This window comes from Lissotriton helveticus, chromosome 5_1 (assembly GCF_964261635.1).
Source record: "Lissotriton helveticus chromosome 5_1, aLisHel1.1, whole genome shotgun sequence".
Lineage (NCBI taxonomy): Eukaryota > Metazoa > Chordata > Amphibia > Caudata > Salamandridae > Lissotriton > Lissotriton helveticus.
Genome location: NC_136065.1, coordinates 1,530,797,542 through 1,530,821,970, shown reverse-complemented (window position 1 = coordinate 1,530,821,970; position 24,429 = coordinate 1,530,797,542). Strand labels below are relative to the sequence as shown.

The window sequence follows — 24,429 nt, the reverse complement described above, 5'->3', positions numbered from 1 at the left end:
TCTGTGTGTGTGTGTGTGGCGCTCTACCTCTGTGTGTGTGTGTGTGGCGCTCTACCTCTGTGTGTGTGTGTGTGTGGCGCTCTACCTCTGTGTGTGTGTGTGTGTGTGTGTGTGTGGCGCTCTACCTCTGTGTGTGTGGTGTGTGTGTGTGTGTGTGTGTGTGTGTGTGTGTGTGTGTGTGTGTGTGTGTGGCGCTCTACCTCTGTGTGTGTGTGTGTGTGTGTGTGTGTGGCGCTCTACCTGTGTGTGTGTGTGTGTGTGTGTGTGTGTGTGGCGCTCTACCTGTGTGTGTGTGTGTGTGTGTGTGTGTGTGTGTGTGTGGCGCTCTACCTCTGTGTGTGTGTGTGTGTGTGTGTGTGTGTGTGTGGCGCTCTACCTCTGTGTGTGTGTGTGTGTGTGTGTGTGTGTGTGTGTGTGGCGCTCTACCTCTGTCTGTGTGTGTGTGGCGCTCTACCTCTGTCTGTGTGTGTGTGGCGCTCTACCTCTGTCTGTGTGTGTGTGGCGCTCTACCTCTGTGTGTGTGTGTGTGTGGCGCTCTACCTCTGTCTGTGTGTGTGTGTGGCGCTCTACCTCTGTGTGTGTGTGTGTGTGTGGCGCTCTACCTCTGTCTGTGTTTGTGTGTGTGTGTGTGTGTGGCGCTCTACCTCTGTCTGTGTTTGTGTGTGTGTGTGTGGCGCTCTGTCTGTGTGTGTGTGTGTGTGTGTGTGTGTGTGTGTGGCGCTCTGTCTGTGTGTGTGTGTGTGTGGCGCTCTGTCTGTGTGTGTGCGTGTGTGGCGCTGTCTGTGTGTGTGTGTGTGCGTGTGTGGCGCTTTGTCTGTGTGTGCGTGTGTGGCGCCCTGTCTGTGTGTGTGTGTGTGTGTGCGTGTGTGGCGCTCTGTCTGTGTGTGTGTGTGTGTGTGCGTGTGTGGCGCTCTGTGTGTGTGTGTGTGTGTGTGTGCGTGTGTGGCGCTCTGTCTGTGTGTGTGTGTGCGTGTGTGGCGCTCTGTGTGTGTGTGTGCGTGTGTGGCGCTCTGTCGGTGTCTGTGTGTGTGTGTGTGGCGCTCTGTCTGTGTGTGTGTGTGGCGCTCTGTCTGTGTCTGTGTGTGTGGCGCCCTGTCTGTGTGTGTTTGTGCGTGTGTGGCGCTCTGTCTGTGTGTGTGTGCGTGTGTGGCGCTCTGTCTGTGTGTGTGTGCGTGTGTGTGCGTGTGTGGCGCTCTGTCTGTGTGTGTGTGTGTGTGGCGCTCTGTCTGTGTGTGTGGCTCTGTGTCTGTGTGTGTGTGTGTGTGTGTGGCGCTCTGTCTGTGTGTGTGTGTGGCGCTCTGTGTGTGTGGCGCTGCGTGTGTGTGTGGCGCTCTGTCTGTGTGTGTGTGGCGCTCTGTGTGTGTGTGTGTGTGTGTGTGTGGCGCTCTGTGTGTGTGTGTGGCGCTCTGTGTGTGTGGCGCTCTGTGTGTGTGGCGCTCTGTGTGTGTGGCGCTCTGTGTGTGTGGCGCTCTGTGTGTGTGGCGCTCTGTGTGTGTGGCGCTCTGTGTGTGTGGCGCTCTGTGTGTGTGGCGCTCTGTGTGTGTGTGTGGCGCTCTGTGTGTGTGTGTGTGGCGCTCTGTGTGTGTGTGTGGCGCTCTGTGTGTGTGTGTGTGGCGCTCTGTGTGTGTGTGTGGCGCTCTGTGTGTGTGTGTGTGTGTGTGGCGCTCTGTGTGTGTGTGTGTGTGTGTGGCGCTCTGTGTGTGTGTGTGTGTGTGTGTGGCGCTCTGTGTGTGTGTGTGTGTGGCGCTCTGTGTGTGTGTGTGTGTGGCGCTCTGTGTGTGTGTGTGTGTGTGTGGCGCTGTGTGTGTGTGTGTGGCGCTCTGTGTGTGTGTGTGGCGCTCTGTGTGTGTGTGTGGCGCTCTGTGTGTGTGTGTGGCGCTCTGTGTGTGTGTGTGGCGCTCTGTCTGTGTGTGTGGCGCTCTGTCTGTGTGTGTGTGTGTGTGGCGCTCTGTCTGTGTGTGGCGCTCTGTCTGTGTGTGTGTGTGTGGCGCTCTGTCTGTGTGTGGCGCTCTGTCTGTGTGTGTGTGTGTGGCGCTCTGTGTGTGTGTGTGGCGCTCTGTGTGTGTGTGGCGCTAGTCTGTGTGTGTGTGTGTGTGTGTGGCGCTTAGTCTGTGTGTGTGTGTGTGTGTGTGTGGCGCTTAGTCTGTGTGTGTGTGTGTGTGGCGCTTAGTCTGTGTGTGTGTGTGTGTGGCGCTTAGTCTGTGTGTGTGTGTGTGTGGCGCTTAGTCTGTGTGTGTGTGTGTGTGTGTGTGTGTGTGGCGCTTAGTCTGTGTGTGTGTGTGTGTGTGGCGCTCTGTCTGTGTGTGGCGCTCTGTCTGTGTGTGGTGCTCTGTCTGTGTGTGTGTGTGGCGCTCTGTCTGTGTGTGTGTGGCGCTCTGTCTGTGTGTGTGTGGCGCTCTGTCTGTGTGTGGCGCTCTGTCTGTGTGTGTGTGGCGCTCTGTCTGTGTGTGTGTGGCGCTCTGTCTGTGTGTGTGTGGCGCTCTGTCTGTGTGTGTGTGGCGCTCTGTGTGTGTGTGGCGCTCTGTCTGTGTGTGTGTGGCGCTCTGTCTGTGTGTGTGTGTGTGTGGCGCTCTGTCTGTGTGTGTGTGTGGCGCTCTGTCTGTGTGTGTGTGTGTGTGGCGCTCTGTCTGTGTGTGTGTGTGTGTGGCGCTCTGTGTGTGTGTGGCGCTCTGTCTGTGTGTGTGTGTGTGTGGCGCTCTGTCTGTGTGTGTGTGTGTGGCGCTCTGTCTGTGTGTGTGTGTGTGGCGCTCTGTCTGTGTGTGTGTGGCGCTCTGTCTGTGTGTGTGTGTGTGTGGCGCTGTGTGTGTGTGTGTGTGGCGCTCTGTCTGTGTGTGTGTGTGTGTGGCGCTCTGTCTGTGTGTGTGTGTGGCGCTCTGTCTGTGTGTGTGTGTGTGTGGCGCTCTGTCTGTGTGTGTGGCGCTCTGTCTGTGTGTGTGTGTGTGTGGCGCTCTGTGTGTGTGTGGCGCTCTGTCTGTGTGTGTGTGTGTGTGTGGCGCTCTGTCTGTGTGTGTGTGTGTGGCGCTCTGTCTGTGTGTGTGTGTGGCGCTCTGTGTGTGTGTGTGTGTGGCGCTCTGTCTGTGTGTGTGTGTGGCGCTCTGTGTGTGTGTGGCGCTTAGTCTGTGTGTGTGTGTGTGTGTGTGGCGCTTAGTCTGTGTGTGTGTGTGTGTGTGGCGCTTAGTCTGTGTGTGTGTGTGTGGCGCTTAGTCTGTGTGTGTGTGTGTGTGGCGCTTAGTCTGTGTGTGTGTGTGTGTGTGTGTGTGTGTGGCGCTTAGTCTGTGTGTGTGTGTGTGTGTAGCTCTGTGTGGATAGCTTTTTTTGTAGGTGGCTCTATGTGTGGGTGACTGTCTGTGTGAGAGTGGCTCTATGTGAATGACTGTGTGGGTGGCTCTGTGTGTGTGTGTGGGTGGCTTTGTGTGGGTGGCTCTGGGCGTAAATGCAATAGGTCATGCATTTGCGAGCGATTAAGCTATTGGCAATGTAAATGACAATGCCATTTATTTATGATTAAAAAAAAAAAGAGCAATGCCAATAGCTCTAACTTTAATAATGCCGAGACCATTGCATTGTAAATGCTTGTTGTTGGAAAGGCGACCCCGGGGGAGACAGAAGGTGTCTGACTGTCCGCCCCGAGACCCACCTCTCTGTATGGACTAGGCCGAGCGCCGTAGGGAGGCCTCCTTGGCGGAGGCTCCTCTCCTACAATCGTAACAGCAGAGTAATCACACTACTTACAGATAGACACTACACAGGAAGGAGGTTCACAAGAATCTTTATATAAGTACTCGAAGCAAGTTCTTGGCAGGATAGCGGCAAGGATCGAGGGATCCGTAATGTCTTGATCTCGGGGGAAAGGGGGTAGCGGGACAGTCTTGGCACCCACTGGTGCGTGGATAGTTCAAGGGTTCAGGCCGCGACAGCGTCAGCAGGGCCTCGGAGATAGTTCAGCGGGGTCAGGCCGCGACAGCGTCAGCAGGGCCTCGAGGATAGTTCAGCTTGGTCAGGCCGCGACAGCGTCAGCAGGGCCTCGAAGGTGGTTTAGCTTGGACAGGCCGCGACAGCGTCAGCAGGGCCTCAAAGGTAGTTCAGCTTGGTCAGGCCGCGACAGCATCAGCAGGGCCTCGAAGGTGGTTTAGCTTGGACAGGCCGCGACAGCGTCAGCAGGGCCTCGAAGGTAGTTCAGCTCGGTCAGGCCGCGACAGCGTCAGCAGGGCCTCGAAGGTGGTTTAGCTTGGACAGGCCGCGACAGCGTCAGCAGGGCCTCGAAGGTAGTTCAGCTCGGTCAGGCCGCGACAGCGTCAGCAGGGCCTCGAAGGTGGTTTAGCTTGGACAGGCCGCGACAGCGTCAGCAGGGCCTCGAAGGTAGTTCAGCTCGGTCAGGCCGCGACAGCGTCAGCAGGGCCTCGAAGGTAGTTCCAGGTGCAAGAGTTCGGATCAGGATCAGCCGCGACGAGGTCAGCAGGGCTTCCACTCCAGATACAACTGCCGTCTTGATCCGGGGCTGGCCCAGATATAGGACTGGAGGGCTTTGATGTCCGGACCCTCGCGCCTGGGGGTCAGAGGGGCCGGGATGAAGGTGTCCAGACACCCAGCAGGGGGGCGGAGCCAGCGCCCCGGGAGCCGGGAGAGCGATCGATACCAGGCGTCCGGGGGTGGGGGAAGGCCCCTCGAGACTCTCCTCCTCCGGGGTCTGGTCGAGTGGCCACTTTACCACCTGGGAGGATCCTGGTGCCTCAATGTCGGGGCTTCGTTGGGGCCGGGCCCGGGATGGCTGCGGCCACGTGTTCGGGGCGTGAGGGTCCCAAGATGGAGTCGGGCCGGAAAGGGTGGCCGGGTCAGGGTGCCAGGCTGGCAGCGTTGGCGAGCAGGTTCCGCCGGGGTCCCAGGGAGGGGGAGAGCTGTAGGTGGCCGGGGAGGCTGCTCGTGCCGATGGTTCGTGAATGTGCGGGTCAGGGGGGTCGATAGTAGGTAAATGGAGGGCCGATGTCGTCCCAGGCCCGCCATGCGGACGGGGTCGGACCACGCCACGAGGCCGTGTTCAACACACGTCCCCTCCAGCTGAAGGCGGGGAGAGTCACCCATCGTCCTGGGGGCTCTCTTCGTCGAGGCGGAAAAACCGGGACAGGCCGTCAGCGTTGGCGTGGTCACTGCCAGGGCGATGCTCCACCGTGAAATCCATGCCTTGAAGGGAGATGGACCATCGCAGCAGTTTGGGATTTTCGCCACGCATGTGCATCAGCCACCTTAGGGGCCGGTGGTCAGTCTGCACCCGGAAGTGGGTGCCGAAGAGGTAGGGCCTGAGTTTCTTGAGGGCCCACACGACAGCGAAGGCTTCTCTCTCGATGGTGCTCCATCGCTGCTCTCGGGCCAGCAGCCGCCGGCTGATGAAGGCCACAGGATGGTCAGTTCCCGCGGAGTCCATTTGCGATAGGACCGCCCCGATGCCGTGTTCCGAGGCATCGGTCTGGACCACAAACTCTCGGCTGTAGTCGGGGGCCTGGAGCACAGGGGCGGTACACATGGCTGCTTTCAAGGTCTCGAAGGCCACCTGACACGCGGGTGTCCACTGCACTTTTTGGGGCCGGTTCTTCGAGGTCAGTTCCGTGAGGGGGCCCACAATGCTCCCATAGTTCTTGACAAAACGCCGATAGTACCCCGTGAGCCCCAGGAAGGCTCGGACGGCGGTTTGGTTGACCGGGGGTTCCCAGGCTAGGATGGCGTCGATCTTGGGTTGGAGGGGAGCCACTTGGCCGCTCCCCACTTGGTGTCCCAGATAGGTCACGGACCCTTGGCCTATCTGGCACTTGCTGGCCTTCACAGTTAGCCCGGCCCGGCGGAGGGCGGTCAGGACCTCCCAAAGGTGTTTCAGGTGCTCAGCCCAGTGGAGGCTGTAGACCGCAATGTCGTCTAGGTAGGCGGCACTGAACTCTTCTAGCCCCGCCAGTACTTTGTTTACTAGTCTCTGGAAGGTGGCCGGGGCGTTTTTCATGCCGAAGGGCATCACCTTGAACTGGAAGTGGCCGTCGGGTGTGGAGAAGGCGGAGCGCTCCTGGGCGCTAGGGGTGAGGCCGATCTGCCAATACCCGGCGGTGAGGTCGAAGGTACTGAGGTACTTGGCGGCCCCCAGGCGGTCGATCAGTTCATCGGCCCGGGGGATGGGATGTGCATCGGTTCTCGTAACAGCATTCAGCCCCCGGTAGTCGACGCAAAACCGGAGTTCTGGCGGGGCGCCAGGTGCGGCGGCCTTGGGGACCAGGACCACTGGGCTGGCCCAGGGACTGTCGGAGGGTTCGACTACCCCCAGGGCCAGCATCTTGGTGACTTCCGTCTGGATGCAGGCCCGAACTCGGTCGGGGACCCGGTAGGCCCGGTGTCGTACTGGCTGACTGTCCCCGGTGTCGACATCGTGGACACACCATTGGGTAACCCCGGGGGTGAGGGAGAACAGATCTGTGAATTGTCCCAACAGTTCCTGACAGTCTCGGCGCTGTGCGGGGGTCAGGTCGGGGGAGAGAGAGATCCCTTCGACGGAGCCGTCCTTCTCAGTGCACTTTAGGAGGTCAGGCAAGGGCTCGGAGTCGTCTTCGGTCCCATCGTCGGTAGCGAGTAGCAGGCTCAGTTCTGTGCGGGCAAAATGAGGTTTGAGCCGGTTGGCGTGCAGAACCCGGAGGGGGTTCCGGGGAGACTCCATATCCACGAGGTAAGTGACGGGGCTCTTGCGCTCGATCACCTTGAAGGGCCCCGACCATTTGTCCTGGAGGGCACAGGGTGCGACCGGGGACATGACCCAGACCCGCTGGCCCGGCTCGAACTCGATGGAGGAGGAGTGCTGGTCGTACCAGCGTTTCATGTCCTCCTGACTGGCCTCCAGGTTGGCCTCTGCAAGGGCCCGGAACTTCCGAGTCTGGTTTCGGAGGGTCAGGAGGTATCGGTAGACATCCGGGGGTGCGTCTTTGACGGTAGTTTCCCAGCCCTCTTTGACCAGGCTGAGCGGACCTCGGACAGGGTGTCCGTACAAGAGTTAAAAGGGGCTGAACCCCAGGGATTTCTGTGGTACCTCCCGATAGGCAAACAGGAGGCAGGGCAGCAGGACGTCCCATCTGCGTCGTAGTGGCTCCTCTAGGCCCTGTATCATTCCCTTGAGTGTCTGGTTGAACCGCTCCACAAGTCCATTCCCTTGGGGATGATACGGGGTGGTGAACTTGTATGTGACCCCGCACTGTTGCCACAGGGACCGCATATATTTAGATATAAAGTTCGTGCCCCGATCGCTCACGACCTCCCGGGGGAATCCTACTCGGGAGAAGATCCCCATCAAGGCTCGCCCCACCACGGGAGCGGTGATGGTTCTGAGGGGGATGGCCTCAGGATAGCGGGTGGCGTGGTCCACCAGGACAAGTATGAAGCGATGCCCTTGTGAGGTTTGAGGGTCCAGGGGCCCCACAATGTCTATTCCCACTCGCTCGAAGGGGGTGGTCACTACTGGAAAAGGTTGGAGCGGGGCCTTCACCTTCCCCCCGCTCTCTCCGCTGGCTTGGCATGTCGGGCAGGTGCGGCAGTGGTTATGTACATCAGTGCGCATTTTGGGCCAGTAGAAATGGGTCACCAGGCGGCTGTAAGTTTTGTCCTGCCCCAGGTGCCCTGCGAGGGGCACATCGTGCGCCAGGTTCAAAAGGAAGTCTCTGAATCGCAGGGGAACCACTAGCACTTGGCTGGCCCCCAGCTCGGCAATTTTCTGTTCACTATATAGGAGGTCGTGGTCCCAGTAGACCCAGTGGGACCCTGAGGTGTCCCCGGTAGCTTGGGCAGCGGCTTGTTGGCGGGTCCCCTCGAGGGAAGGGCAGGTCTTCTGTTCCTGCCGAAATTGTTCTCGGGTGGGACCACCCTCTTGGCGCCATTGGGCGAGTTCGGGGATGTCGCTGAGCTCGGGGTGGTTTCCGGGCTCCGAGGGCCTGGTCTCGGAGTCGCATTCTTCATGGATGGCCGAGGGTGGTGGCTCGGGCCACTCTGGCTCTTCGGTCGGGGCGGCCTCGGTCGCTGCCGGGGCTCGGGCCGCCATAGATCGTGTCGTCGCACAGACCCACTCTGGTAGTCCCATCATTCCTAGGTGCTCTCTCCGCTCGACTTGGGCCCAGGGAGAGCTCTCGAGGTCGTTCCCAAGGAGGCAGTCCATGGGGGCGTCGTCCCGGACGGTAACCTTGAGGGTGCCCGACACTTCCCCCCCCCCCCCCCATTCGAAGGGAATTCGGGCCACCTGGCATAGAGTCTCGGAGTTGTCGGCGGCCCTCACGGGGCAGCGTACGTTCTCGATGATCTGTTCGGGGGTCACCAAGTGGCAGCGGACGGCGGTCACACTGGCTCCCGTGTCTCGGAGGGCTTCGGTCCGCCGTCCATTGATGTGGACCCACTGACGGTATTTTCGAGTGTTGCTCGGTAGCGGGGCCTGGGGGACCATGTCTCTATTGCCCAGGCAGGCTAGGGCCATGGCGGCCGGTTCATACTCGATTTGTTCTTCCTCGTAGACCTCTACGTCTTCTTCTCCCTCTCCTCCCAGAGCTGCAGCAGCGAACTGGCGGGTCGGAGGCCCAGTGGTGCCGGGACGCTGGTTCAAGGGGCAGAGGGGGTCACTAGCATAGTGGCCGGTCCGCTGGCATCTGTGGCAAGTAACGTTCGGGTGGGGCCCCGGCCGTGCTGGGGGGTCCCTCTTCAGGGACGGCGAAGTGTTACTCGGGGGGAACCCGGGAGGGGGGCCCCGGCCCGCGGCTGGCGGGAAGCTTCGGCTCTGGTTCTGTCCTCCTCCGCGCCCCCGCTGGCGGGGGTGCCCCCGGCCGCCCTGACCGGGTTCTCCTATCGGTGTTCGGGGGACCCGGGTGCTCACCCATCGATCTGCCTCGACGGCGAGTTTCCGGGGCTCTGTTAGCTTGCTGTCGAGTAGATGCTGTCGGAGCTCGACAAAGCAGTTGTTGGAGAGGTGTTCCCAAACGATGAGGTTGAACAGCTGCTCGTAGGTGGACACTTTGCTGCCCTTTATCCTTTATCCATCCTTCCAGGGCCCTGCTATAAAAGTTCACGTACTCGACCCACGTGGTACCGGGGATTTTCTTGCAGTCTCTGAATCTCTGCCGGTACATCTCGGGGTGAGGCCATACCGGACAAGCAGGGCGTCCTTCATGTGGTCATAGGAGGACATTACGTCGTCGGCCAGTTCTAGCAGGGTGTCTCTTCCTTCGCTGACGAATCTCCCCCATAAGCCGGCACCCCAGTCTGATCGCGGAATGCGGTGCGCGGTCATGGCAACTTCGTACGCCTTGAACCATTGCTGGATATCGTCATTCTTGTAGTACTCCTTTACGATATCCTTCGGGATGTGGACCTTTGGGTCGGCAGGCGGTGAGGGGTTCCGGGCTACCGTGGCGCCAGTTCCTTCGAGGTTGGCTTTGAGTTCGCTCGTGCTCGTATGCGAGTTTTTTTTCTTCCAATTCTCTTTGCCGCCGCCTCTCTTCCAGATCTCCCTCTAATCGCCGTTGTTCAAGGGCCATTTTTTTTCCTGCTAATTGGAGTTCTCCGTCCAGCCGGAGTCGGGCGAGCTCTAGTTCATGGAGCCGACTCCTCTCTCGCTCCCGGGCATCTTCGTGGGAGAGGCCCGGGTCCCTGTTGGCGGTTCTTTCTTCTATGGGGGCTATGGCGGTACTCACGGGTACTTCTCGGACAATGTCATCGTTCGTTTGGGGTGGGGTCTCTCTGGTCTCCACCCAGGTTTGCAGCGCTTTTTTGAAATCGTCTTTTGTACTTAGTCCAGTGGTAGCGATACCCAAGTCTTTGCAAAATTGTTTAAGTTCTTTATGGATATACTCCTCTAACAGGTCTTTCTGGAATTCTGCAGTCGTTCCGGCCTCCTTAGTAGTCATCGTGGCTGTGGATCTCTGTCAGTAGTGACGTGTTACTCGCTGTACGATTTGCGTGGGCTCGGATCCCGTCGCTTGCCACCAATGTTGGAAAGGCGACCCCGGGGGAGACAGAAGGTGTCTGACTGTCCGCCCCGAGACCCACCTCTCTGTATGGACTAGGCCGAGCGCCGTAGGGAGGCCTCCTTGGCGAGGCTCCTCTCCTACAATCGTAACAGCAGAGTAATCACACTACTTACAGATAGACACTACACAGGAAGGAGGTTCACAAGAATCTTTATATAAGTACTCGAAGCAAGTTCTTGGCAGGATAGCGGCAAGGATCGAGGGATCTGTAATGTCTTGATCTCGGGGGAAAGGGGGTAGCGGGACAGTCTTGGCACCCACTGGTGCGTGGATAGTTCAAGGGTTCAGGCCGCGACAGCGTCAGCAGGGCCTCGAGGATAGTTCAGCTTGGTCAGGCCGCAACAGCGTCAGCAGGGCCTCGAAGGTGGTTTAGCTTGGACAGGCCGCGACAGCGTCAGCAGGGCCTCGAAGGTAGTTCAGCTTGGTCAGGCCGCGACAGCGTCAGCAGGGCCTCGAAGGTGGTTTAGCTTGGACAGGCCGCGACAGCGTCAGCAGGGCCTCGAAGGTAGTTCAGCTCGGTCAGGCCGCGACAGCGTCAGCAGGGCCTCGAAGGTAGTTCCAGGTGCAAGAGTTCGGATCAGGATCAGCCGCGACGAGGTCAGCAGGGCTTCCACTCCAGATACAACTGCCGTCTTGATCCGGGGCTGGCCCAGATATAGGACTGGAGGGCTTTGATGTCCGGACCCTCGCGCCTGGGGGTCAGAGGGGCCGGGATGAAGGTGTCCAGACACCCAGCAGGGGGGCGGAGCCAGCGCCCCGGGAGCCGGGAGAGCGATCGATACCAGGCGTCCGGGGGTGGGGGAAGGCCCCTCGAGACTCTCCTCCTCCGGGGTCTGGTCGAGTGGCCACTTTACCACCTGGGAGGATCCTGGTGCCTCAATGTCGGGGCTTCGTTGGGGCCGGGCCCGGGATGGCTGCGGCCACGTGTTCGGGGCGTGAGGGTCCCAAGATGGAGTCGGGCCGGAAAGGGTGGCCGGGTCAGGGTGCCAGGCTGGCAGCGTTGGCGAGCAGGTTCCGCCGGGGTCCCAGGGAGGGGGAGAGCTGTAGGTGGCCGGGGAGGCTGCTCGTGCCGATGGTTCGTGAATGTGCGGGTCAGGGGGGTCGATAGTAGGTAAATGGAGGGCCGATGTCGTCCCAGGCCCGCCATGCGGACGGGGTCGGACCACGCCACGAGGACGTGTCCAACACTTGTTTATTAGGCACTTTTGCCTCGATGGCCAACACCATCCCAATGCTTTTGGAAGCTTAGAACAAACAAATTCCTCTTTTGAGAGGACAGTGGTTTTTGTGTAACATTAACATTTCTGTCCAGTGCTCTGTGTCAGATGCAAATGTTACCCTTGATGGTTTTAGCGGTCTTTCCCTGACATCCCTTCTGTACCTTCTGAGTTAGGGTTGTGTAGAATCTTGGGTAATATCCTTTTGCATAAAAATGCGTAAGTTTAGGAAAGAGATTGCCGTAAGTGGTACTTTTTTTCGTGTAAAATGTGTCCTCGAGTCCATTTTGGAAACCACGCATTGTGCAGTAAAACAAAGCACAAAAACACAAGTACCACGAACATCAGCGCCACTCGTGTTCTTTCTTGTTGATTCTGTGCTTGCTCCATGATTAACGTTTTCCCAGAACGGGCTTGAAGTTGCCTGGGGTAATTTCGTGGAACGTGAAATGCTGGAATTGTGCACGGGTAGGTACTGAAACATTTTTCATTACTCTAGCGTAATCAGAATGCCTTTGGAGTTATGGTGACTTGAGTTACTGTCGGTCATCGGAGTAAGTGCCAAAGGAAGGGCATATTTCCTGCAGTGACTGCCTGGTAGATACTGTTGCCATATGTGTCCTACTGTTTCCTTCCACCAAGGCACAGATTCCAATCCTGATAACTTACTATGGTAACTTACTATAGCTTGCCATAACACTGAGGTGAAGTTCCTGTTATCCACTCCAAGTTACTTTACTTCCGGAGCATGTCCAGTCCAATACACTGCCGAGGATAAAGCAGGCTGAGGACTTTCTCATTGTTCAACGTCATGGAGAGATGCCACAGCAGTCCTAGTGAACTTTTCAGCTTGACATGATCATGAGCTTTTGTGTGGAGTATTGAAGATGCCGACTAAAAGGTCCGCATCTCCCAGTAGAAAATCTGTTCCCACAGCTATTGCTCTATTCTGTGGTGTGGTCTCTTAGAAAAGGTGTTTGGCCCTGAGGTGGCCTTGAGGAATCTTCTTTATTAGTCAGATTTTCTTCTCACCTGGTTTTGAAGCACAGAGTTTGCTGTAGTTTTGGAACTGTGAGAGATATTCATTCCTGAAGCGGGAACGGTCCCTCGCAGGCGCGTCCTCAGTTCCCACGATGGAGCAGGATGTTCTTGGAGTGGGAGCTGGACCTTGGATTTAGAGATAGGCAGTGCTGATGTACTCCTGCCCATTGGCACTTAGCCACGTTCAGAGCTCTCACGCAGGACAGCTCAGTGGGTTGCTGAATGTCCTCTGAGGATAGGCACCATCTAGGCCCTGACTCTTGAGAAAGATTGCTTGGCTGTCTTAGACAGAATACTATGTTCCTTCGACGTTGCTCTTACCGGCACTAATCGAGCGAATTTGCTTGTGCTGACTGCATGATCACGTTCCCTTTTGACTCTAGAATCAGATCATGTATTTTTACAAACCGGGCATCGCTATGCCAACACATTAGATAAAAATACAGGACCTTTTATAAAGTTAACTGCAGAAGATGTCATTGACTTGCTTTAAAAGCCCTAGGTGTTACATGGTGGATGGGTGAAACTCGGGTAGGTTGAGCCATAACCATGCTAAAAATACTTCTAAGCTATAAAGAAGAATACAAAAATATTTCTGTTATATAATCCAACTTGTTTTTGCCCTTACAATATGAGAACATGTTGCATGGAAATGCAGTTTATGCACTTATATAAGGTACTACATACTTCCCTGATATTCGGCATGTAGGCCCTCTGTTTGTGTCCGGTCCACCTTGGGCTTGCACCCTGCTTGTGGCGGTGAAGAGGTTCAGGCGGATTCATGGTTACTTTGTGAGGGCAAGATAAATCTAAAATAAAATTCAACCCAACAATGCCGTGGTGTTGAAATATCTATATTTTGCAGTTTTCTAAAGCACAATATAACTCAAAGGTCCAACCTCTGAGGTCCATTACCCACAAGTGAGGATCTCCGTTTTGGAAGATTTAATTTTGAGACCGTTCTGCCGTTTCCAGTTGTCTGCCACCATGAGGCATTCACCCCGGCTGCAGGTGCGAAGGCGTGAGGGTTTTTCGGGGTGTTGAGATGATCTGGGCTTCGTCAGCGTGCTTGTAACTGGTAAGCTGAAAAGAACAGAGAGCTGGAAGTGGTGTTAGGTGTATGTCGTGGCTTGTGATTTGCTGGGGGCGGGGGGGAGGGGGGCGGGGAGGTCCACAGAACCAGAGGAGGTCCTACAAAATATTGAGGAGCACCATTGAAGAAAAACTACTGTCCTGCCTGGATCTTGTTGTAATTCTAAGAACGAAAGGGGATAGGTCCATTAACACGTGGTGAGGGCTAGACCTTTATAGAATTTAATAACACAAATTGTGTGTATAAAGTGTATATATAGGTGTGTAAATATTTAATGTATTGTTTGTTTTCTGTCACAAAGCTTGTGATAATTTGAATAAGATTAAAAAAATTGACATTGAGTAAGATGTCGAGGGTGGTTATAATAAATTGATTTCTTCCCTCCAAAAAATTTCTTTTGCAGTAATTGTGGTTTGGGCAATTTGTGTTATTAAATGGATCTTGTTGTAGGCTTGGAGATACTAATAAACCCTTTGACAAGGAACTTCATTACTGTTGGATGATTATGAAAGGGTTAATCTGAACTTAAAACATGTCGACGAAGATGGCGCATGGGCAATGGCAAGTCGCACATACACCAACTACTGGGTTGTGATCAGGCAGGCTGTTGAAATTGGATTGTGTAGCTGCAACCACAGATGCATGTTGATTACTCAAGATATTTTAAACCTCCACATGGTTGACAGTGATTACGTTTTTACTGCTAATGTAATTCTTGATCCTCCTTTAATGGAATAATCTCTGCAGCCAAAATCACTGACTCCTGTATGAGTGGCACCTATGGCATTTTTGACACATGGGATCTCTGGAGGAGTTTTTGTTTTTACTGTTTTTATTATCCGATTCAGCGGTGCCCTTCATTGAATTCCTGACGGAGAAAATTGATCCTTGCTGCTGCTTAGATTCTGAAGTGTGTTTTATTGAAGCTTGTACTTGAGGTCCATTTCTGACTAATGAGGGTCTGTCCAATTCATTTATGTTTTTGCTTCTTGCTACATTTATACAGTTATCTTGATCAGTCAAACTCCAAAGCTCATCTCCGACTTTACTACAAGTTTTCAGAAGAGTAATTTACAACTGATTTAGCACCTGAACCAATGCACTGTTTCTTTGCCATCTTTGCTATTTACTGCGTGTGTCCACGATGGCAGCAGCTAGCATGTTCTAGCCTCCCGAATTCCTTTCAGAGGCTGGTAAGCCTTTACCTCTGTGGAAATGTTGGAAAACACCTCTTTGAATTCTACCTTATGCCCATTGGTGTGGAAAAATATTCTTCTGCCAGAAAACAAGGGGTTCTTCTACATAATTTAGACACTGAAGGGCACAATCTTTATGAGAGTTTGGATGAGATGCCCATTGATCTGAGGGGGGCTGAGCCATTGGATGCGTCTAATATTTGCATGTGATTTTGCCAGAGGGGCATTTTGTAAACAAAATTAACATGGTTCTGGAGAGACCTACATTTTTTTTAGTAGGCAACAAGAAAAAGTGAAAAAATATATAGCATCACTATAGAATTTAGTGTGGACATGCGAGTTTGGACCACTTGTGAATTTGTGGCCAAATCGTATATTGCACAAGTAACCCACGTGTGCCAGCAAAACTTTTTGGCAAAAAGTCCTGATTTGAACAGTGCTCTATTCATTTTAGAAAATCTCAAACAAGCCGGTGTTGCTTAAGGCAGGGCTGGCTTTAGCGCTGGTGGCACCCGGTGTGACAGTGTTTTTCGGCACCTCCCCAATGATCACCTCCGCCATGGATTCCCTCACTACCACCATTTAACAGTGCCCCTCAAGGCTCCATAACCACTCTCTCAGATGCATTTAATTCGTTTTATAGCATCACTCATAAAAGTGAAGGGTGTAAGAGCACTTTACATCACGCACACGTTACACAGAGACCATCATACTTGTGTAAATCGTTGTATAGGAAACCTTATATAAGATAGAGGCCTACAAGGGGTAGGATTCACATGTCCTCCATATTATTACTCGGTATAGTTTAAGGGGGCCTAGTCTGGAGAAGCACAAACTCTGAATTTAAAATGTAACACAATTCTTGGGGTTTCTCTTTAATAATAACTGATTTCTACCCAAATGAATCCTTTTTGCTATATTAGGATAATGAAAAACTGGGGAAAATCATCATGTTCTAAACAATACCTTTTAGTTTGAATGCTGTTCTTTGATGACCGTTAATAGCTCACGGTTCTTCATTAGGATTTTAACCTAGAAAATGCAAGTTACAAAAGGAAGTTTCTGACAAAAGCAGTAACCCACTGACCTATTTACATATCTTCACTTTGTGATCTGCATGGTACATGTCCTTTGGAACAGGCATATTAACCCTGTGCGCTATGCGATGAATTAAAACTTCCACTAGACAATACTCCGCTTTCTTTCTAGGAAGAACATTAATCACCGGAGTGATCTTGACATTATTGTTGCCCGAAAATTGCTGCAGGCCAGGAATGCAGGAGCACGTGCTTTTAAAGCCATAATATGCTTGCAATCAGATGCCCCCACCCGAAGTTAGCACCCGGTGCAGTGGCACCAGTCACACCACCCTAGAGTCGGTCCTGGCTTAAGGAAATTAGTGCACAGGAAGTGAGTGTGACAGGAGAGTGAAAGAACATAACAGAAGGGAAAAAAAAGAAAGTTCATTGTGGTAATTATAATAATCTGAGAGATTACAGGTATGGGTAAAGGAGATGTTTTGTATGTGACAGACCCTTGCATACAATGAAAAGCTGTGCATGCGTAGTAAGCGGAGACATAATGCGAGAGTTTGTAGCTCCAGGAATTAATGCACTGATCATCAGCTGGATGAATTGCAAGCTGAAATGAGAAATGTTTTTACGAGTTTCCAGTATGTAGAGCGTGACTGACCAGTGTGGTGCTAGGAACATTACCACGCCCAAGTGTGGGCTTGGTGGGAAAAACTGTGACAGTCTTAGCAGATTCTGCCTCTCTTTACATGCGTATTGATGATAAAAATTGGCAAGGCATTTTTAGTGGGCCTGTTTGAACCCAACACCAATCTTGGTCGATATGGAGGAGTTGAAATTAATTTGTTTGGAATGCTTTCCCATGAAGGTTCTATTCAAGATACATTAGACTATTGGTAAATCCTATTTGGTTGAGATGGGAGACAATCTTTTAGATTGGAATCATCAATGTGACGGTATTATAAGATTAAACCCAAACTCACCTCCGCATGTGATGGTCATGTGGTTGGGAGAAGATAAAGACCGTTCAGAGATTTCCCAAAATTTTTGAGGATTGGTTATGCTCTTTACTAATTTTAACCATAAGATTATACTGACGAAAGGGGCAACTCCATAGTACACAAGTCGAGTCTCCGAATTTGATGATCCAACCATCAAAATTTGAGTTGGAGATGTTGGATAAATACATTGGGCCTTGTAGAATACATTGAAGCATCTGAATGCTCGATGGATTCAAGAATACTAAAATATGTCTTACCTCTGAGACTTTAATAAAAAACATCTTGATGAATCCGCAACAGTTACCAAATATTGCTGACCCTATAACCATTTTGGGTAATGTACAGGTGTTCAATGTGATGAATTTGTATTTGGCTTATCAGGAATAATCCAGATCATTAACCTCTTTCATTACGCCTCTAGGGGTATTTTGATTCATTACAAAACTATTTGGAGTACCTTTTGCAGCTGCTTGTTTTCAGAGGGTGATTTAAGTGTTATGGGATGTTGAGAGTAATTTTTTTCAGGATGTAATCCTGGTGTATGGCATGAGCAGGGGGGGGCTGACTGTCAAGGTGCAAGTACTGCAGAAACGTGAGAGGACAGGACTGATTGTAAAACATGAAAGTGCGAGTTTAGAGTGGGTATGACAAAATATCTGTGATATATTATTTCGGGTGAAGGTGCAAGTCCTAAGTTAGATCTTATGGAGTCGACAGTCAGATCAGCGGAGTATTATTCCAAGTTTCTCAGGATCTTGACTATTTTATTTTACTCTCTTAGAGCTTTATCAAAAGAGGGTGTAGAATTGAAATGGACCCCGGATTGACAACAAGCTTTGCTTTCAGTGATAAAAGTAAGTGTCAGGCAGGCTCCCTTGTCTTCAGCTGAGATTCCAGTCCAACCACTGCTGAAGGTGACTGTGGCTTTGTAGGTGCTTTTAAACTCATGCAGCCTTCAGAAATATTTGTATATTGCAAGTGAACTACAGCACACCATGGATCTCTGAGAGGCTTTTAAGCAATTTAACTTCTGTCAATTTCCTCGGTTCCTGAAAGATGTATTTGTGGGGAGCACCAAAGACCTTGGTTTCAGACAATCAATTCCAGTTTGTTTCCAGATAAATGGAAGAATTGTTAAATTACTTTTGATCGCACATTTTAAGACCGGTTTGTATGTAAATGTGCTGGACTTGTAAAGCGCACAGCTGCCCGTAAGCGTCCCGGCGCTTGCTTAGGGAACCCGTCCTGGTATTCCCCTGTGAGAAACCCCGGCAGGGTGTCCACAAGGTGAAAGCCAGGCATCCCGCCGCGAGGGGCCGTAGTGGAGATTAAGCAAGCTATTGCCCAGAGTCGCAGAGTGTGACCCCGTGAGTTGAGTAGGCACCAGAGCGAGAATTGTCGAGTCCGTGGAATTTTTGAGCCCGAGACCCGCCGAGGCGGGGAATCGAACCCTGGTCCACGGTCGATCTCAGCTTCCGGGTCTGCCGCCTCTAACCACTGAGCCACGCTTCTCCACACTGTATGCACCCTAAGTCAGTAGCCTGGCTGTGAGGATGATTGTGGTCAAAGATTGTGTAGAAAGAGTTATAAATTCTTGTTGGTCTTTGACAGTGGTTTTGAAAGAATCGTTATGGTTATGTTGTAAGTGGCCCAATTTGTATAAACCATGTCACACTTTTTGTGGCTTTGAAAGGGCATGTACGGCCACAAAGTTATGTCCAGCATGCTTGATGGACGCATCATGGAGGAGAGTGGTTGACAGGGCTGACTTGGCGAGTGAAGTACGAATCCTATATGTAAGTGCAAGCTGTGGTTTGAAACAAAATGAGTCAAGAGCACTGTTTGGAAAGCGAGTGAGTGTGTGTGTTGGCTAAAAAAAAAATACGCGTAAAAAAAAGGATCTTTCTATTTATCTGGAACCTTTTGTTGTCAAGAAAGTTTTTTTAAACGTGGTGGAGGCTGATACTGTGTAGATGCATAGAGTACGTCTAGCCTTGCCAGAGAAGCCATGATTTGTACTTTGCACCTATCCCAGCTTCAGTTCAGAACTCCCATTTAGAGGAAAAGTGCAGTTGGGGCACGTTCTTGGAAAATCCCTGTCTGGATAAGAGGACTTGCAACCATTGGATTTTGCTACTGTTTGTATTTTCGAAATGATTGTGCATTTTCCTTTTAGGATTTTTTTTCTGTTCTTACTGTATTTTATATCGCTTTTTCCTCTTCCTGTTTGTTTGAACATGTTACGTACGATACGTTGGGGGTAGGGGCCTGTTTGTTGTGGATTGTAATTTACGCTGTCACACAACTGTATGGATCTTGGTGTAGGCATGGAAATACAAATAAACGCCTCTACAGTAATCTTCATTACAGTTGCATCATTTTGAAAGGGGTCATCTAAAATTAACATTGTACATCGAGGAGAAAAGGAGTGATTGTACCCAAAGGTATAATATTCATGGTCATAATTGGGAAATAAGATTGTTTTTATTTTTATTTTTACATGAGGCAAGCCTTTAAACCGTTATGGTTCGTGACAAAAAGGGTATTTGTGCCACTAGTTCTGCAAAAAGGGCTTGTAGTAACATACAGGGCACGTACCGGGAAAGTAGCATGCGCCAAATACGGTCTTTAAGTTTGTATGCACTCCCTCCACGCCTCCATTTCTTTTCGTGGCTGTATTTTCGAGTTCATTCGTGACTTTGGAAATTGAAAGAAACCACCAAACCAGTTCAATCGTTGATTGTGTCAGATGGCCGCTTGGTGGCAGTAAAACACCATACATCGGGATTTCGAGGCAAGGTTTGCACTCGATCTGTTCAGCTTCCACCTGACTCATGAAGATAATTCTCTTTTGCACAATCTGTCTGTGGATCCTACTGTATCCTCACTAATAACACGCGTTCGCTCAAAACCTCTCCAGGAACCCCTTCTTCGGTGTACCTCTTGCTCTTATTTTCTGGTCACCTATGTTGGAACTCCCACCCCTATTTGTTTGCTCTGCGCTTCATATTTTCCAGACCCTTATTGGCAGACATAACAAAAATATTTCATTTTTGCTGTTGGCATCTCCCCTCGAACTGAGTACAGACTTGGGAGAGAGGGGTGCCGCACATATAACTGACGACTTTGTTTTGTGAAAAAGGCTGCTTTTTTAAAACTGGGGCACATTGCAAACTTTAACTGGCAAACCGCCGTACAAAATTAAAACCTGGCTCTACATCAAATTGAACTAACCAATGTCCCCATGCCCACCCCTACCCCCCTACATGCCTACCCTGCAGCTACTTTTTCAATTTTATATTTCCCTTTAAGCCCGTGGCTGCATGTATGAATCTCTAAGCAACCAAATTTCCTGTAATGAACCTTGAACTACCTGCCTACCCTCCCTTTGCGCATGGTTCACCAAATTGCAATGCCAGCCAAACTTCTGAGAAGCCCTGGAAAACTTTCCAGTACCCGTTAAGCACCTGTTCCAAGCGACAACGTACACATCATGAACCCATGACCATATTTTTCAACAACTGAACCTGAAGGAAAAAATCTGACCAGGACCCCAGGGAACCTCTAGCTAAAGGGACGGGCAGGTGGGGAAAAACGCCTAAACTCTTACTGTCACCAGCCACCAGGTCACCTGAACCTAATATGGCGGCAGGGATCCCAACTTAACCCCTTATATACCTTGGGCTATGCATGTGGCCCAAGTCAAAATGGTAGTTCTTGGACAGATTTAGAGTGTGGCACAGTCCGAGGGGGCAGACCTCCCTGTGGCCAGCTGCCTAGCAAATCCCCCATGTCAGTCTTACTGTATGACCTGGTTATTCTGATGTCCATGCCGGTAGGCCACTAACCAGCCTACATAACTTGTAACACGGGTGATAGCAGAGTTAACCATGCTGGTGTCCTTGAAGAAATAAACTGTTGCTGGATAAATTTCCTACTCACAAGCTGCCTAAAGCGTTTTATCTCGATTAGCTCAAAGCTCTTTAATAAGGTCTTTCTCCAGTGCTCTTCTTCATTGCTGCCTGGTACCTGCCCTTGATGTGTTTTGACGAAGTGCCATTGGAGGACGTTGCAGGATCTGGGGCCTCGCGCTTCCACCTATAGCTCGAATACTTCTGGGTCGCCTGGAAGTGGCTTTAAGCTTCTGAACTCCAGCAGAGGGACTAGAGGTGACATTTTAGGACAACATCCACATTGCCGTGCGTTAACTATGAACCCGTTCATGTCTGTCAAGATGGGTTTTAAACGTGGTCCGCCGTTAATCTCCTTTTCATGCAAAAAAAGTTCACTTGCTTAATTGTCTAGTCCTGCTTGCATTGAGACTAGCCCTTTGCTAGTGATGCTTTCACGTTTTAAGAGATTAGAAAAAGTCGCTGCCGAGAGTGGTTTCAGAGTTGCAGGGAGGATCATTGTTCTACCTTTACTTGTGAAAGGTGTTATAGAACTTTCTTTTCTGTGAGCCAAAATCCAGCCTTCTCTCAGCCTCTCCTGATTGGCAAGCCCTGAACATGCTTAGTCAAACAGCTTTGATAAGGTGATAAGTAACCTGCATAGAGACATAGGCTATCTGATGAGGGGAGCAGTGCAGTTGCAGAGAATAGGCCAGGAAGGGGGCTGTGTAAACAAACTGGGAATCACAGAGAGCAATACAGTATGGAATGCCAGCCATGCCTACCACCTCTTCCTGTACCCCCCCCTCCAACAAAATTGGAGCCCCAGGAATGGAATGTGCAGGAGGTCTGGACAGGGAATGTTAAGGAAAATGTGCCACCACAGTAGGTTGACGTAGCCAGATCTTACTCCCAAGAAGAGCCATTCTCCATCTTGAATTTGAAAGTACTGTGCCTTGTGGGGCAAGAATATGCCACACTTTGGAAGAAGCTGTCATGATTTTGGGTGACACCCCACTGGACAGGGGTGCCCTCCTACTTGTCACCCCAGCACATTGAATACATATGTGAGACCTGCATAGCACCTCAGATCTACTGTCTGCAACTACAAGGACTGCCCTGCTGGAACCCTGGCTGCAACCATTCCCTGTTACAAGAGTACTGCTCTCTGAATGATTGTGCCTGCAGCACACAAAGTAACTACAGCCCTAAGAACTCTGCCTTGCTTCAAAAAGAGAAGGAATAGACTTCCGAAAGCAGCTGGTTAAAAGAGCTTCACCTGCATAATCTCTAGCAAGAAGAACCCAGCTAACCACCTTCATCTGGAATTTAAAGGATTTGACAAGGTGCATTGTGGTAACTGAAGTCCCAACTTCCAAGGAGCAACTCAGATTCTGGAACCTTGGCTTTTGTTTGTGGACACTTTGAACCCCCAAAAGGAACTTCAGAAAGCATCTCCTGAAGTTTGGAGAACTTTTAAGAATAAGGTGACTGACCCGACCTTAAGTGTCGAACCACAACCCGGCCTTGATTTTAGGTTTGTCCAGCTGAGCTTTGGAGCTCAAGACTTCCAGGAGTTGACCGGTGGCTTCCGCAGAACTAGGCCTATGAGGCTGCTGCAAATCTGGCCTGCTGGAGAGGGTCGATCAACGTCGAGAGAAAATCCTCCAGAAAAAGTGCAAAGGTAACATTTTGACCGAGGCCTCACGCTTTGTGCATCCGACCAGGGCTCCATCGTAGTCCGCCTCAAACTTTGACTTTATCTCGATCAAGCCTGACCAGATATCCCAATTTGGCAATATTGTTTTTTAAGCACTAGGAAGTGTATATTCTTTAAGAACTCATATCACCAGTTCCTTGCATTGGATTTTTGCATTGGATTTTTGTTTTGTTATCATTTAAAGATAAACCGATTTCTTGTTTTTATAAATTGGTGTTGGACTTTAATTGTGTGTTATGTCTTGCTTATTTAATGTATTGGTGGTTTTTAAATGCTTTACACACCTGTCTTCTAAGTTAAGTGTGCCTGCTCCTTGCCAGCTACCAAGGGTTGAGCAAATGAATAATTTGAGACCTTACCTGGACCTTGTGTTGGTGGCCTTATTGGTAGTGGTAAATACATACCTACCCCTACTAAGCCACCTTCCAACAATGGGCATATTATGCATTTTAAGGCATTTGCCACGATTTCTTGCAAAAATGTTTTTGGTAGTTAGTGCTGTTGTGAGCATGCTGATGTATGTCCTGTCTTCCCTTTTGGTTGTATTTTCTCTTATGTTTGTGTGCAGTGTTTAAATATGATGTGAGCGCGTTGACAAACGACTCTATGGCAGATCTTTTGTATGTTGGATGTGTGTGCAGTGTTTTTGTGTAATGTATTCTGCAAGATGTTAGGTAGCCACTAGGTGGGATTGGGAGAAGGTGCTTTGCTGGCTATTTAACAACGTATATGCTCTGTGAGATGGAAAAAAACAAATCTTTATACGGTTTTGTGAACGAAAGGTTTCTAGTACAATAAAATGTGTTTACAATAGGCTGAGTTTGCCTCTGCTGATCATTTGCGTCACCTCATGTTTATAGGTGCTTGGAAAGCAGTGATGGGTACATTTAGGAAAACACTAATGGTACAGAAGGAAAATGTCCTCTGTGTGTGGTCAATTCTATACATCTTTTTCTTGGTCTTGATAAATTGAATTACATTGAAAATAAATTGCCTCTGGAGTTTGCTGACCTGTTGACGCTGGCTATGGCCAATGTGGCGGTTTCTTGAGACACTGTCATTTCTCTCTTCAGATGCTGCAGGACTGCCCTAAAGCGCGCAGGGAGGTTGAGCTGCACTGGAGGGCATCACAGTGTGCGCACATCGTGAAAATCCACGACGTCTACGAAAACCTCTACCAGGGCCGCAAGTGCCTTCTGATCATCATGGAATGGTAAGCTCACTCAGAGCTGGGTAATGGAGTGTGGACACGAGCAGGTATCTAGGTGTCTATTGTGATGTGAGAACAGGAAGAGGTCTTGCAGCACAGGGCTGGTAAGAGAGTGATGTTGGAGCATGTACATGAACATGCACATATAATTGAAAGGGAAAGAAGACTGCACTCCAGGTAGGGATGAGCAGTTTAAACATTGTTCTTTAGAGCAGACCAAGTTTTATAGCTGGCTCTGTATAGTTAAGGTATTGCTCCACAGGCTAGTAACAGCATGCATTTGTATTTTGCCACTTTTTTAGGTCGAGCCTGGGCAGCACATGTGCTGCTCTGCGAGGCATGCTGTATAAGAGTATAGACTTGAAGCCCCACCCACTCTCCTCCCATATTTGTCATTGCCTTGTGTCTATGTCCCTTGTAAATGCTGGCTTCGGATTAATTAATAGGTATGATAGTCCCTCCTTAATACCGCCTGTCTTCATTTGTAACCTCCCATGAGGATTGGCCCTTTTACTTCTGTTACACGCTAGTTCTTATTTAGTCTTTAAGCCCTATTTTTTTTAATGAGTTTCTCCTACTGCAGGAACGACATGCTTTCCTGCAAGATTCAGAGCACCATCCGCGCTTTCACTTTCCAAGCAGCCCGGAACAATGGCAGGCGCTTATTTGAAATTAAATAGGTCTTGCATTTACAAGAGTTTTAGCTATTGGCATTGTAAATGACAATGCCTTTTATTTATGTGTTAATTATCAAAACAGATAAATAAAAGGCATGGTCATTTACAATGTCATTAGCTTAAACTCTCGCCAATGCGAAACCTATTGCTCTGCAAATGCTTGTTTTATTGTACTGTCGGTTCTAGGTATAGTCATTGACTTTTGAGATCCACATCTGTCACTCTATGGACTGCACCCCAAGTTACACTTTGGCGTGTTCAAGTAATATTACAGGTTTGGGTGCTTTTATTGCCCAAAACGCAGGGGTATAAACCCATATTTCTG

General features: G+C 50.8%; 1 protein-coding gene across 1 annotated transcript in view; it reads left to right on the top strand.

Annotated features, from left to right (window-relative positions):
• The window catches only part of MAPKAPK2 (MAPK activated protein kinase 2), a 246,776-nt gene that overhangs the window by 168,719 nt on the left and 53,628 nt on the right, over nt 1-24,429 (top strand). Inside the window, exon 2 of the mRNA XM_078644565.1 lies at nt 23,291-23,430. Coding sequence (XP_078500691.1) covers nt 23,291-23,430 — 140 coding nt within the window. The remainder of the gene's footprint in view (nt 1-23,290; nt 23,431-24,429) is intronic.